The sequence below is a fragment of the Elephas maximus genome, chromosome 17, assembly GCF_024166365.1.
Source record: "Elephas maximus indicus isolate mEleMax1 chromosome 17, mEleMax1 primary haplotype, whole genome shotgun sequence".
Lineage (NCBI taxonomy): Eukaryota > Metazoa > Chordata > Mammalia > Proboscidea > Elephantidae > Elephas > Elephas maximus.
Genome location: NC_064835.1, coordinates 47,025,461 through 47,037,684, shown reverse-complemented (window position 1 = coordinate 47,037,684; position 12,224 = coordinate 47,025,461). Strand labels below are relative to the sequence as shown.

The 12,224-nt window shown below is 43.0% G+C and overlaps 1 protein-coding gene across 1 annotated transcript; it reads left to right on the top strand.

The window, feature by feature from the left end:
* The first annotated feature begins 1,655 nt into the window (after positions 1-1,655).
* TEX37 (testis expressed 37) lies at positions 1,656-5,053 on the top strand. Its single transcript, XM_049856385.1, has 3 exons — positions 1,656-1,682; positions 2,428-2,520; positions 4,631-5,053. Exons 1-3 carry the CDS (start codon positions 1,656-1,658, stop codon positions 5,051-5,053), a joined length of 543 nt encoding a protein of 180 aa, XP_049712342.1.
* The last annotated feature ends 7,171 nt before the right edge of the window (positions 5,054-12,224 follow it).

The following is a 12,224-nucleotide window of genomic DNA, read 5'->3' as shown; positions in this document are numbered from 1 at the left end:
CTGACTCATAGTGACCCTATGTACAAAAGAACCACTGTCCAGTCCTCTGCCATCCTCACAATCATTGACGTAGCATGTATTGTTTTCTTCATTCTATTAATGTGTGTATTACGTTGCCCAATTTTTGTATGTTGAGCCACCTTCACATTCCTGGGATAAATTGGACTCATGGAGACCCCATATTTTGCTGAATAGAACTGTGTCCCATACGGTAACACAAAATAAGTGCTCAGTACATATTGGTGAGTGATTAAGGAAAGCTTCACGGAGGAGGTGGCCCTTAAGAAAGATGGAATTTTGACAAGTGGAGAAGGGATGAACCAGCCTTTAGGCAACAAAGACATGGAGAGGATACAGCATGAGGTGGTTTCAGTCACATGGTCTGACATCATAATCCACAAGGAATTCTGTTTAACTCTCCTGCAAATAGACTGATTCTGAAGAATGTTAGAAAGCACCTACCTTCCAGGTACCTGCCAATGCTGCCAGAGCTCATGTTGGCTCAGGTGTTGTGAAAGGGTGAGCCAGGGACAGGGAAACAGTCATGCAGGTAGGCCAGCTCTGTGGAGGGCGGGCCAGCACTCATGTCACAATGACCAAGGGCATCATGTACATCTCAGACAGGTGTGGTGGCATGGCAGAGGCCTCGCCATGTGACAGTGGCACGTAGAGCTGAAAGGACAGCAGCACTGTCATCCCTTGGTGAAAGAAGGGTAAGGCCCATCTACATGGCAGCTTGTCCATAGCCCAAGGAGAGTAGACAAAAAAACAAGGGGGTGCAGGGGCCTGGTTGAGGTCTGGCAAACCCCTGCAGGGCCACATCCTGCTGAACAGATTCTGGGCAGTTTCCTAGGAAGGAAATGCAATCCAACCAAGAACCTGGGGCTCTATGCACACCAGATGGGGTCCGCAGCTCAGAGAGTACACTGGTGCCTGGGCAGTAAATCTCCTCCTAGGGCCTCAGGGATGGAGGTAGGGGAGAGGGGCAGTGTTGAGCCTGTTGTTGTTGTTGTTAGCTGCCGTCAGCCCCCGATGTATGGCAACCCTGTGCACAACTGGTGGTAGGACTACAACTGTTACTGTTCAAGTGGGGAATGCAGAGCCCTTCACCTCTCCCACCCTGAATACCCTGTTCCCACTAAAAAATAACTTCTGTGCTTCTGAACCAGGACGCTTCTGACTCCTAGGCTTTAGCCTCACTTCCTCTAGGCAGCTCAGAGCCCTGGCTCAGTGGGTCCTGTGTGTTGGGACCAGCGCATACTGGCTCCTGAAGACCCATTCTGTGCACATCTTCACAACACTTTCTCAGGGACATTATGTTGATAGTTGAAATAAGCCATGGTGGGAGCATTTACACCACAGAAATTGGCGAGCACTACAAACCAGGGTTTATTTTCCCTGAAAGCTGGTTGTTAAACATTTACCAGCATACCACTGGCCTTGCTATCAGATTGGCCTCTGCTCGATAGGTAAATCTGATGCCCTAAGCAGCATCAGAACCTATTACAGCCCCTGAGTGAGTGACTTGCAGGGTGCAAGCCTGGGGAAAGGAGGGAGGAATGGGCTAGGAGGACAGGGCAGCATACTGTGGGTTCTTCTCCTTTCCTGTGGCAGAAATGGGGCTAACCACCTTGTCCGTGTCTAGGTCCTCTGCCATGGCAGGTGTGGTGTACCCTAGACAGGTGAGTGCTGTGGAGGTGTATCCTCGTTGACCATCTCAGGGTCAGACAGCCTCAGCAAGCAGCCACAGGGGAGGGCAGGCTCTTTGGGGCTCCATCAGGCCATTATCATGCAATGATTGTTATTATCATTATTTTTGCAATAAGCAGAGAGGGCTAAATGTTTACAATTTTCCAAGGCTTCATTTATTTCTTCAGCATGATTTATTAGGCAACTATGGTGTGCCAGACACTCTGCTGGGCTTTGGGACTGCAGAGTTACCTAAGATAAGGATCTGCTCTATCGTACCTCATTAAATCAATTGCAATATCCTATGACCAGTGCGGTAGCAGAGAATGTAAAATGTGCTATGAAAGCTCCGAGGGAGACAGTTGCATGCTTAGGAGGGAGAGAATAAAGGGTGATTGGCCTGATCTGGAGAAGTGACGTGTCATTGTGGTCTTAGAGTGCACAGGAGTCAGTAAGGAGCGCAAGCAGCACGTCCAGCAGGAGAGATCACGTGCCGGGCATGCTGGAAGGGTGGAAAGCTGAGCACAGTGCTCAGGAGGGAGTCGCTCAGGAGGGGGGCGTTCAGGAGGGGGCTCCCAGGGGGAGGAGGTGGTAGAAGTGAGTGGAGGCCAGATCATGAAGGGCTCTGAATGCCAGGCCCAAAGACCATCATTGATCTTGCAATGAAATGCCACGAAATGGCTTTAGCGGTAAATAACAAGACAAGCTCTCTGCTATGTATTCTCACCTGTCTTTTAGGCCCCTGTGGATGCAGATATGTACCAAAGCTCCTACATGATCGACTATAAGCCCTATGGGGAGCACAAATACTCCAGGGTCACACCGCAAGAGGTAGGAAGGCCATCAGCCTTCTCGTCCATTCTATCCCCACTGAAACCCTATTTATGTTCTTCTTATTATGAGTGTGGGTATTGGAGACACTTATTTAGAACAATATTCAATGTCATAAAACCTGATTTAGAGTTATTTTACATACATGTGTGTGTGTGAGTGTGTGTGTGTGCAGGTGCGTGTATGTTTTAAAAGGTACATCAAATATGTCGTGCATATAAAAGATTATAAGTAATATATATTTACAGTTTAAATAACATTGATAAAGCAAGCACCAACGTACCTATTATCAGCCAGCTTTCAAAATACCACATTAACAGTATCTTAGAGCCTACTGCTTGTAACTTCCTGATCATACCCCCAGTACTTCCAGAGGGAGCTATTGTCCCGAGTTGGGGGTTAATCGTTCCCTTGCTATTTATAGCCTTAGCATGTATGCGTGTGTCTTACTTACCTAGTGCTGCTGTAACAGAAATACCACAAGTGGGTAGCTTTAACAAACAGAAATCTGTTTTCTCACAGTTTTAGGAGCCTAGAAGTCCAAATTCAGGATGTCAGCTCTAGGGGAAGGCTTTCTCCCTGTTGCCCTAGAGGAAGATCCTTGTCTCTTTGATCTTCTGCTTCTGGATGATCTTCATGTGGCTTGGCATGTCCCTTCCCCCATCCCTCCTTGCTAGGTTGACCTTTTAATCTCTTTTATATCTCAAAAGATACTGGCTCAAAATGTACCCCACACCAATCCTGCCTTACTAACATGACAAAGACAACCCATTCCCAAATGGGATTATAGCCACAGGCATAGAGGTTAGGGTTTACCACACATATTTTGGGCGGGCACAATTCAATGCATACAGCGTGTATCCCTTAAAACAAATTGTTTAGTTTTACTTTTGTTGGACTTTCTTGGAAATGGGATCATACTATTTATATGCTTCAGTGACTTTCAGATTTTGCTGAACATTATGGCACATTCATTCTTCTGTTGTGTGGTATTACATTGCATGTATATGCCTCAATATATTCAGTCCTTCTCCTGTTGATGGACATTTGTTTTATTTGCTTTTCTTCCTACTCCCCCTCCCCCAAAGGCTGTAATGAACATGAGGTACATCCTAGCGTGCAAGAGTTATCCATCTCAGGGATGGAGTGGAATCACTTGTCATAGCGTATTAGGTAACACTTATTTTCCAAAGTGGTTGCACCAATTTACATTATCACCTGCACTAGGTGGGCACCCCTGTCACTCTGCAATTTTGACATTACTTGGTATTATCAGACTTTCTAATAGTCAATTTAGTGGGTTTGAAATAATATCTTCTTGTGGTCATAATTTTCAATTTACTGATAAGAGCTTGAGCATATTTTTAGGTTTATGGAGATGTGTTATTCTGTGAAATGACCGTTCATGTCTTTTGCCCATTTTTCTTTTGCGTTGTCTTTTCCTTATTTGTGGAATTTCTTTTAATATTCTGACCATCTCTCATTTGTCAGTTATATATGTGGGCAAAACTCTTCTCTGGTTTGTGGTTTGTCTTTTCTCTCTGTCTTTTGGCGAATAGAAATTCTTATTTTCAATATAATCAGATTTATCAGTTTTTCATCAAACAGTATCATTACCGTTTGCTCATTTTTAGTCTTGGTTAAGAGATACTTTTCTATTCTATAGAAAATCCTTTTCTATCCTGAGGCATCCCCACTGAAGATAAGAAATCTACACAAAAAATGATGGCACAATTTCCAAGACACGTTATCTGATGAAAGCTGAGTGCAGAATTATAACATGCACCATTCATGTGCAAGTAGGGGTGGGGAGGATTACACATATGTGTTTATATGCCCATAAAATATTTGTACAGACACACAAAACACCTACAGCAGTGGTTGCCCCTGGAGATGGGAACTGAGAGAGGAGGAGGGTGGGAAAGAGAATTACTTTACACTATAAACACTTTTGTATTGTATCAAATACAAAATTGTATATATTACCATTTAAAAATTAATTCAAATTAAAAAAAAATTCAAGTGTGCCCTGTCTTAGGTAGTTCCGAGGAGAACTGCATTGTCTTTGTCCTCTCTCAGCCCTCTGTTCATGCCTGATTTGGTTCCACAGCAGGTGAAGCTGGATACTCAACTCCGGGCCAAAGAGTTTTACAGGGCCATCCCCAACCCCAACCCCAAGCTGGTGGATGGATACCCTGCCTTCAAAAGACCCCACATGACCGCCAAAGACCTAGGGCAACCTGGCTTCTTCCCACCAGCGGATGGCGTGGCCACAGCGGAGGACCAAGACAAGTTCACCAGTACCCGCCATTCCACGTACCCGGCTTCCCAAGCTCTGTACCTGGCCCAGGGTGATCCCAAACAGGTTCACCAGAGTGCTGACTTCCCGTGCCTCCTGGAGCCCGAGCGCCAACCTGCTGCAGAGGAGGACAAAGGCTACCTCCTACTGCCTGGCTGCGCCTGTCCCCATCACCAGATGCCCAAGCTGCCTGTCTTGTACCGGTGGGGACCCTTGATGCCATTTTACCAGTAGGAAGGTGAGCACGCCCTTCAAGGGATCTGTGGGAATCCCACACCTACTGCCCTGCCCTTTGAGACCAGAGAGAGGAACTGAAAATAAAACGCTGGAAGGATGCTATAGCACCTAGCCCTGGGGCTGTTCTTGTCCTTCTTTCCTCCCTGGATTCCCTGGGACACAGCTTCCCACTGCAGAGGAGGGAGAGAGGGAGGAAAAAACCTTCCATGTGGAAGGCTGACATTTGTGTGATGTTTCACCGTCGTTAAGAGTCCTCTGTGAAGATTCTTATTGTGTTAGGGGCTCACTTACAGAGTGGGAGTCCTTTGTGAAGATTCTTACTGTTAGGGGTTCACTCACAGAGTGGCAGTCATCTGTGAAGGTTCTTACTGTATTAGGGGCTCACTCACAGAGTGGGAGTCCTCTGTGAAGATTCTTATTGTATTAGGTGCTCACTCACAGCGGAAGTCCTCTGTGAGGGTTCGTACTGTGTTAAGGGATCACTTACAGAGTGGGAGTTCCCTGTGGAGATCCTTTCTGTTAGGGGTTCACTTACAGAGTGAGAGTCCTCTACGAAGGTTCTTACTATTAGGGACTTACTCATAGAGTGGGAATCCTCTGTGGAGATTCTTACTGTGTTAGGGGTTCACTCACAGAGTGGGAGTCCTCTGTGAAGATTCTTACCTTGTTAGGGGTTCACTCACAGAGTGGGGGTAATCCTGTTTCCCAGAATTATCTGAATGTTCAGTGAGATTGTAAAACCTGACGTGCCGTTTGATAGCTTTTCCCCTCAATACTCCTATTTCAATTTACCCACCACCCCACCCCATGTAGGAATCTATGGTAACAGTTTAGAGGACATAGTTTCTTCTCTGTTTCAGTTGCATTAACTACAAATATTGCCACTCACCTTTAAAACTTAATAAATGACATTTCATACTTTTCTTCTTGCTCCTTGGAGCATATGTAAAAGTATACATGGATATGTATGTGTCAGGAAACAGGCCAAGCTGCTGTCACAAAGAGAACCAAAATACAGTGGCCTGAACAACATCCTAGTTTAGCTCTTCCTCATCTAACAGCTCAGAGGTCTGGGAAGGTGGGGCATCTTCGCTGTGGCTCCCATCTCTGGGTCCAAGGTGGCTGATTCAGTTGTTGACATTTTTTAATCAGCAGAAAGCAGGAAACAACCGGGGAGCACACAGGATTCCTGTTAGGGGCACAATGCAGAAGCGATATTCTTTACCTCCAGCCCTATCCTCTTGGCCAGATTTTAGCCACACGTCCACACCAAACTACAAGGAAAGCTAGGAAATACAATTGCTATCCTGGGTAGCCACATGCCCAGCTAAAAACGAGGGGTTAGTATAGAAGGAAGAGAGGTGGATTTGATGGCTGACTAGCCATCTTTGCCTCAATACATGACAAGGCTTTGCCTTTGGGATAACAGTATACACCTCTCCTTCTCCTGGGAGCAATCTTGTTAAGATGCAGACGCTGCCTCAATTGGTCTGGGTTGGGACCAACATTCTACGTTTCCAGCAAGCTCCCAGGTGATGCTGATGCTGCTGAGCTGAGGACCACACTTGGACAGTGAGGCTATACACAGTGTTCTGCATCTCTACTTCCTCCCCATGGGCCATTACTTACAGACTGAATTATTTTTAACGGCTGCCTGATATTCCATTGAATTGATGTATTTTGATTTAGTCAGCCATTCCTAGTGCTTTCCCAATTTTCCCCTGTAAATAACGCTGCAGTCACTATCCATGAACATATATCCTTACATACTGACGCTTTTATTTCCATAAGACAGAATCTTACAAATGGGATTGCTGGGTCAAACAGTATGGTGTGTGTCTAGTGTTAATAGGCACTATTAGAATTACTTCCTGAGGGTAGAATTGTCCCCATCCCATCTGCAGTGTGTGGCAGTGGCTCTTCTCCTGTCCCATCACCCAGCAAATGGATATGATAAATCTTTTTAATTTTTGCTAATTTGAGAGATAGCAATGATATCTCATCATGGTTTTAATTTACAACTATTCGGCTACTAATGAGGTTTAGAAATCCCTGGGTGGTGCGAACTAACCAACCAAAAATTTGGTGGTTTGAACACACCCACAGGTGTTTTGGATGAAAGCCCTGGTTATCTGCTTCCAAGAGATCACAGCGATTGAAAACCCTATGGAGCAGTTCCACTCTGCAACACATGGGGTCACCATGAATCAGAATCGACTTGATGGCAACTGGTTTTGGTAATGAGGTTTAAAATCCTTTTTTTTTTCCTCTGATCAACAAACATTTATTAAATTTAATTTTCATTAATATGCACAGTACCCAACAACCACTTAGAGAAGTGATGTAGCCAAGATCAAATAAAAAATCTAAGGCAAAAAGTATATATATTTAAAATATGCCCAATAATATGAAAGTTAAATAATTTTGTGATTCATAATATTGATCTATCACTTTTAATAAGCACTAAGTATTTCTTGGAAGAAGTACAGCTGGAAGGCCCCTTGGCAGTGAGGATGGTGAGATTTCATCTCACATACTTTTTTTTCTTTAATTGTACTTTAGATGAAGGTTTACAGAGCAAATTAGTTTCTCATTAAACAATTAATACACATATTGTTTTGTGGCATTGACTACCAACCCCACAACATGTCATCACTCTCCCCTTCTCAACCTTAGGTTACTTATTACCAGCTTTCCTGGCCTCTCCTGCCTGCCTGCTCGTCCTTGCCCCTGAGCTGATGTGCCCATTTAGTCTCATTTTGTTTTATGAGTCTGTCATATCTTTGGTGAAGGGTGAACCTCAGGAGCGACTTCATTACTGAGCTAAGAGGGTGTCCGGGGGCCACACTCTCAGGGTCTCTTCAGTCTCTGTCAGGCCAGTAAGTCTGGTCTTTTTTTTGTGTGTGCGTTAGAATTTTGTTCTACATTTTTCTCCAGCTCTCTCCAGGATCCTCTATTGTGATCCCTGTCAGAGCAGTCGGTGGTGGCACCATCTAGTTTTGCTGGACTCAGTCTGGTGGAGGCTGTGGTAGTTGTGGTCCATTAGTCCTTTGGACTAATCTTTCCTTTGTGTCTTTGGTTTTCTTCATTCTCCCTTACTCCTGACAGGGTGGGACCAGTGGAGTATCTCAGATGGCCACTCACAAGCTTTTAAGGCCCCAGACACTACTCATCAAAGTAGGAGATAGAACGTTTTCTTTATAGGCTATGTTTTGCCAATTGAGCTAGATGCTCTCCAAGATCATGGTCCCTACAGCCCTCAGCCCAGTAATTCAGTCCCTCAGGGAGTTTGAATGTATCTATGAATCTTCCACGACCTTGCGTTGGTCAAGTTGTGCTGACTTCCCTAGTATTGTGTACTGTCTTACCCTTCACGAAAGTCAGTACTTATCTATTGTCTAGTTAGTGTTTTTTCCTTTCAACCCCTCCGCTCCCTAGTACCATCAAAGATTGTTTCTGTTTGTAAACCTTTTCATGAGTTTTTGTAATACTGGTCTCATATGGTATTTGTCCTTTTGTGATTGACTTATTTCATTCAGCATAATACCCTCCAGATTCAGCAATGCTGTGAGATGTTTTCGAAGGTTCATCACTGTTCTTTATTGTTGCATAGTATTCCCTTGTGTGTATGTACTGTCTTTTGTTTATCCGTTCACTTGTTAATGGGCACTTAGTTTGTTTCCATCTTTTTCCTATTGTGAATTATGCTGCGATAAACCTGGATGTGCATATGTCTATTCACGTGATGGCCCTTAATTCTCTAGGATATATTCCAAGGAGTGGGATTGCTGGATCGCATGGTATTTCTAGCTTTTGTGTGTGTGTGTGCTTTAGGTGAAAGGTTACAGCTCAAGTTAGTTTCTCATACAAAAATTTAGACACATATTGTTATGGGACCCTAGTTGCCATCCCTACAATATGATCACACATTCCTCCTTTCCACCCCAGATTTCCCATGCCCATTCAACCAGCTCCTATCCCTTTCTGCCTTCTCATCTGGCCTCCAGACAGGAACTGCTCACTGAGTCTTATGTATCTACTAGAACTAAGAAGCACACTCTTCACAAGTATCATTTTATGTCTTATAGTCCAGTCTAACCTTTGTCTGAAGAGTTGGCTTCAGGAATGGTTTTAGTTCTGGGTTAATGGAGAGTCTGGGGGGCCATGTCTTTTGGGGTTCCTCCAGTCTCACTCAGACCATTAAGTCTGGTCTTTTTACTAGAATTTGAGTTCTACTCCACACTTTTCTCCTGCTCTGTCAGGAACTCTGTGCTGTGTTCCCTGTCGGGGCAGTTATTTGTGGTAGCCAGGCACCATCTAGTTCTTCTGGTCTGGCTGATGGAGTCTCTGGTTTATGTGGCCCTTTTTTCTCTTGGGCTAATATCTTCCTTGTGTCTTTGGTGTTCATTCGCCTTTGCTTCAGGTGGGTTGGGAACAATTAAGGCACCTTAGATGGCTGCTCACCAGCTTTTAAGACCCCAGACACCACTCACCAAAGTGAGATGCAGAACAGTTTCTTAATAAACTTTTTTATGACAATTGACCTAGATGTCCCCTGAAACCATGGTGACCAGACCCTGGCCCCTGCACTCTGTCCCTCTAAGTGTTTGGTTGTATTCAGGAAACTTCTTAGCTTTTGGTTTAGTCCAGTTGTGTTGACTTTCCCTGTATTGTCTGTTGTCCTTCCCTTCACCTAAGATAATTCTTATCTACTATCTAGTTAGCGAATTGCCCTCTCCCTCCTTCCCCACCCTCGTAACCATCAAAGTATGTTTTCTTCTTCGTTTTTAAACCTTTTTTTGGGTTCTTATAATAGTGGTCTCATACAATATTTGTCCTTTTGCAACTGACTAATTTCACTCAGTGTAATGCCTTCCAGATTCATCCATGTTGTATGATGTTTCTCAGATTCCTCATGATTCTTCATTGTTGCGTAGTATTCCATTGTGCGAATATACCGTAGTTTGTTTATCCAGTCATCTGTTGATGGGGGTCTAGATGCTTCCATCTTTTTGCTATTCTGAACAGTGCTGCAGTGAACATGGGTGTGCATCTATCTATTCATGTGACAGCTCTTATTTCTCTAGGATATATTCCAAGGAGTGGAACTGCTGGATCATTTTTTTTTTTATGGTATATATGATTTTTCCCCACCCTTGATTTTTAATATATTTATGTCTTTGTTTCTAAGGTGTGTCTGTTGTAGACCATGTATTGATGGATCTTGTTTTTTTAATCCATTCTCTCAATCTCTGTCTCTTTCTGGGTGCTTTTAAGCCACTTACGTTCTGTGTGATTATTGATAGTTGTGAGTTTATTGCTGTCATTCTGTAGAACTGTTTTTGTGGTGTTGATGTTTTCTTTGTTCCTCTTACTCTTCTGTGCTGAATTCCTTTTGTTTGTGGATTTTTTTTCCATTTCTTTTGTTTTTGTAGATTTTGTGTTTACTGATGAGTAGGTTTGTTAACTTTCTTTGTGGTTACCTTGAAATTTACCCCTATATTCCTAAGTTTAAATCAGTCTTTTATTACTTAATAATGTCTTGACTGCCTCTCCATTTGAATGTTCTATACCTACACTGTTTACTCCCTCTTTTATTGTTCTGACGTTGTTTTCATTTATAGATTGATCTCTCTGGTTCCCTGTTGTAAATTTTTTAGTTTTGTTTGGTCCTTGAGAGTTCATTATCTAGGATGCTATCTGGCTGATGCTGTCTTATGTGCTAGATTCAGGTTTTTGTTTGATGTTGTTGGTTCTCTAAACGAAGAACTCCCTTTAATAATTCTTGTAATTTTGGTTAGATTTTTACATATTCCCTTAATTTCTGTTTATCTGGAAATGTCCTAATTTTGCCATCATAGTTGGGTGAGAGTTTTGCAGGATGTATTATTCTCGGTTGGCAGTTTTTTCTTTCAAGATTTTATATATGTCATCCCATTACCTTCTTGCCTGCATGGTTTCTACTGAGTAAACAGAGCTTAGTCTCATTATTTCCCCTTTGTATGTGACTTTTTGTTTTTTGCCAGATGCTCTCATGATTCTTTTTCTTTAGTTTCAGCAGGTGTGATTATGATATATCTTGGTGTTTTTCTTTTGGGGTTTGTTGAGCTTCTTGGATGGTCAGCTTTTCATCGTTCATGATTTTGGGGAAGTTTTCTGTCAGCAAATCTTCAATGATCCTCTCTGTGTTCTCCGTTTTCTCCCTCTGTTCTGGGATTCTGATCCATGCAACTTTTTGCTTTTGATTGTATCCCACAAGGTTCTCAGGATTTCATTTTTCTTCATTCATTTCTCTGATTTTTCCCCAAAGTGATATCCAAAGATTTGCTGATCCTGTCTTCCATTGTTTCAAATTTGCTTCTAAAACCTTCCATTGCACTGTCCATTTCTGAAATCTTGTTGTTTATCTTTTGGATCTCTAATTGCTGTTTTTGTATGATTTCTAGTTGTTTATTTTAACATTTTGTTCCTGTATTATTTTCCTTGATTCTTCCATTGCTTTGTCTGTGTTTTCCTTATTTTGTCTGTATTGTCCATGATTTTGTCTATTTTTTCCTATTTTTTATCTGCATTTTCCTTCATCTGTTGGAGAATTCTGAATATTAGAGTTTTGAATTCCCTATCAGATAGTTCCAATGCCTTTTCTTCTAGCAGAACATCATCTGGTGTTTTATTTTGGTCACTTTCTGGAGCTATCTTCTGTTTTTCTTTTTTTTTTTAAATATATATTTTTATATTGTCTACTGTCTCTGGGACATTCAGGAATTATTTTCTTCACTTACTGATTGTAAATTTGATTGTTTTATTTGGTTATGTCTCGGCATGTTTTGTTGCTTGCTTGCTTGTGGGCATCATACTTTTCACCACTTTGTCCAGGTGGGCAGGGCCAGTCATTCAGCTATGGTGCAGCAGGGCAGGTCCAGTGGGGGTGGAGAGGTAGGGAATGGGTAGTTTGCAGCACACACTGGGGATGATGGGATGGGGCCAGGTGGCAATGCAGGGTGGGGTCTGAGGGACCACATCAGTGCTGTTAGGGGGTATAGCATTTCATGCCCAGTTAAGATAGGCAGAAGGCAAAGGGGAAGATGCAATGTGTGGAGCTAAGTGGGACAGGGAAAGAATAGAAAGAAGAGAGAGAAACAAAAGCAAAAGAAAAGAGAAGGAAACA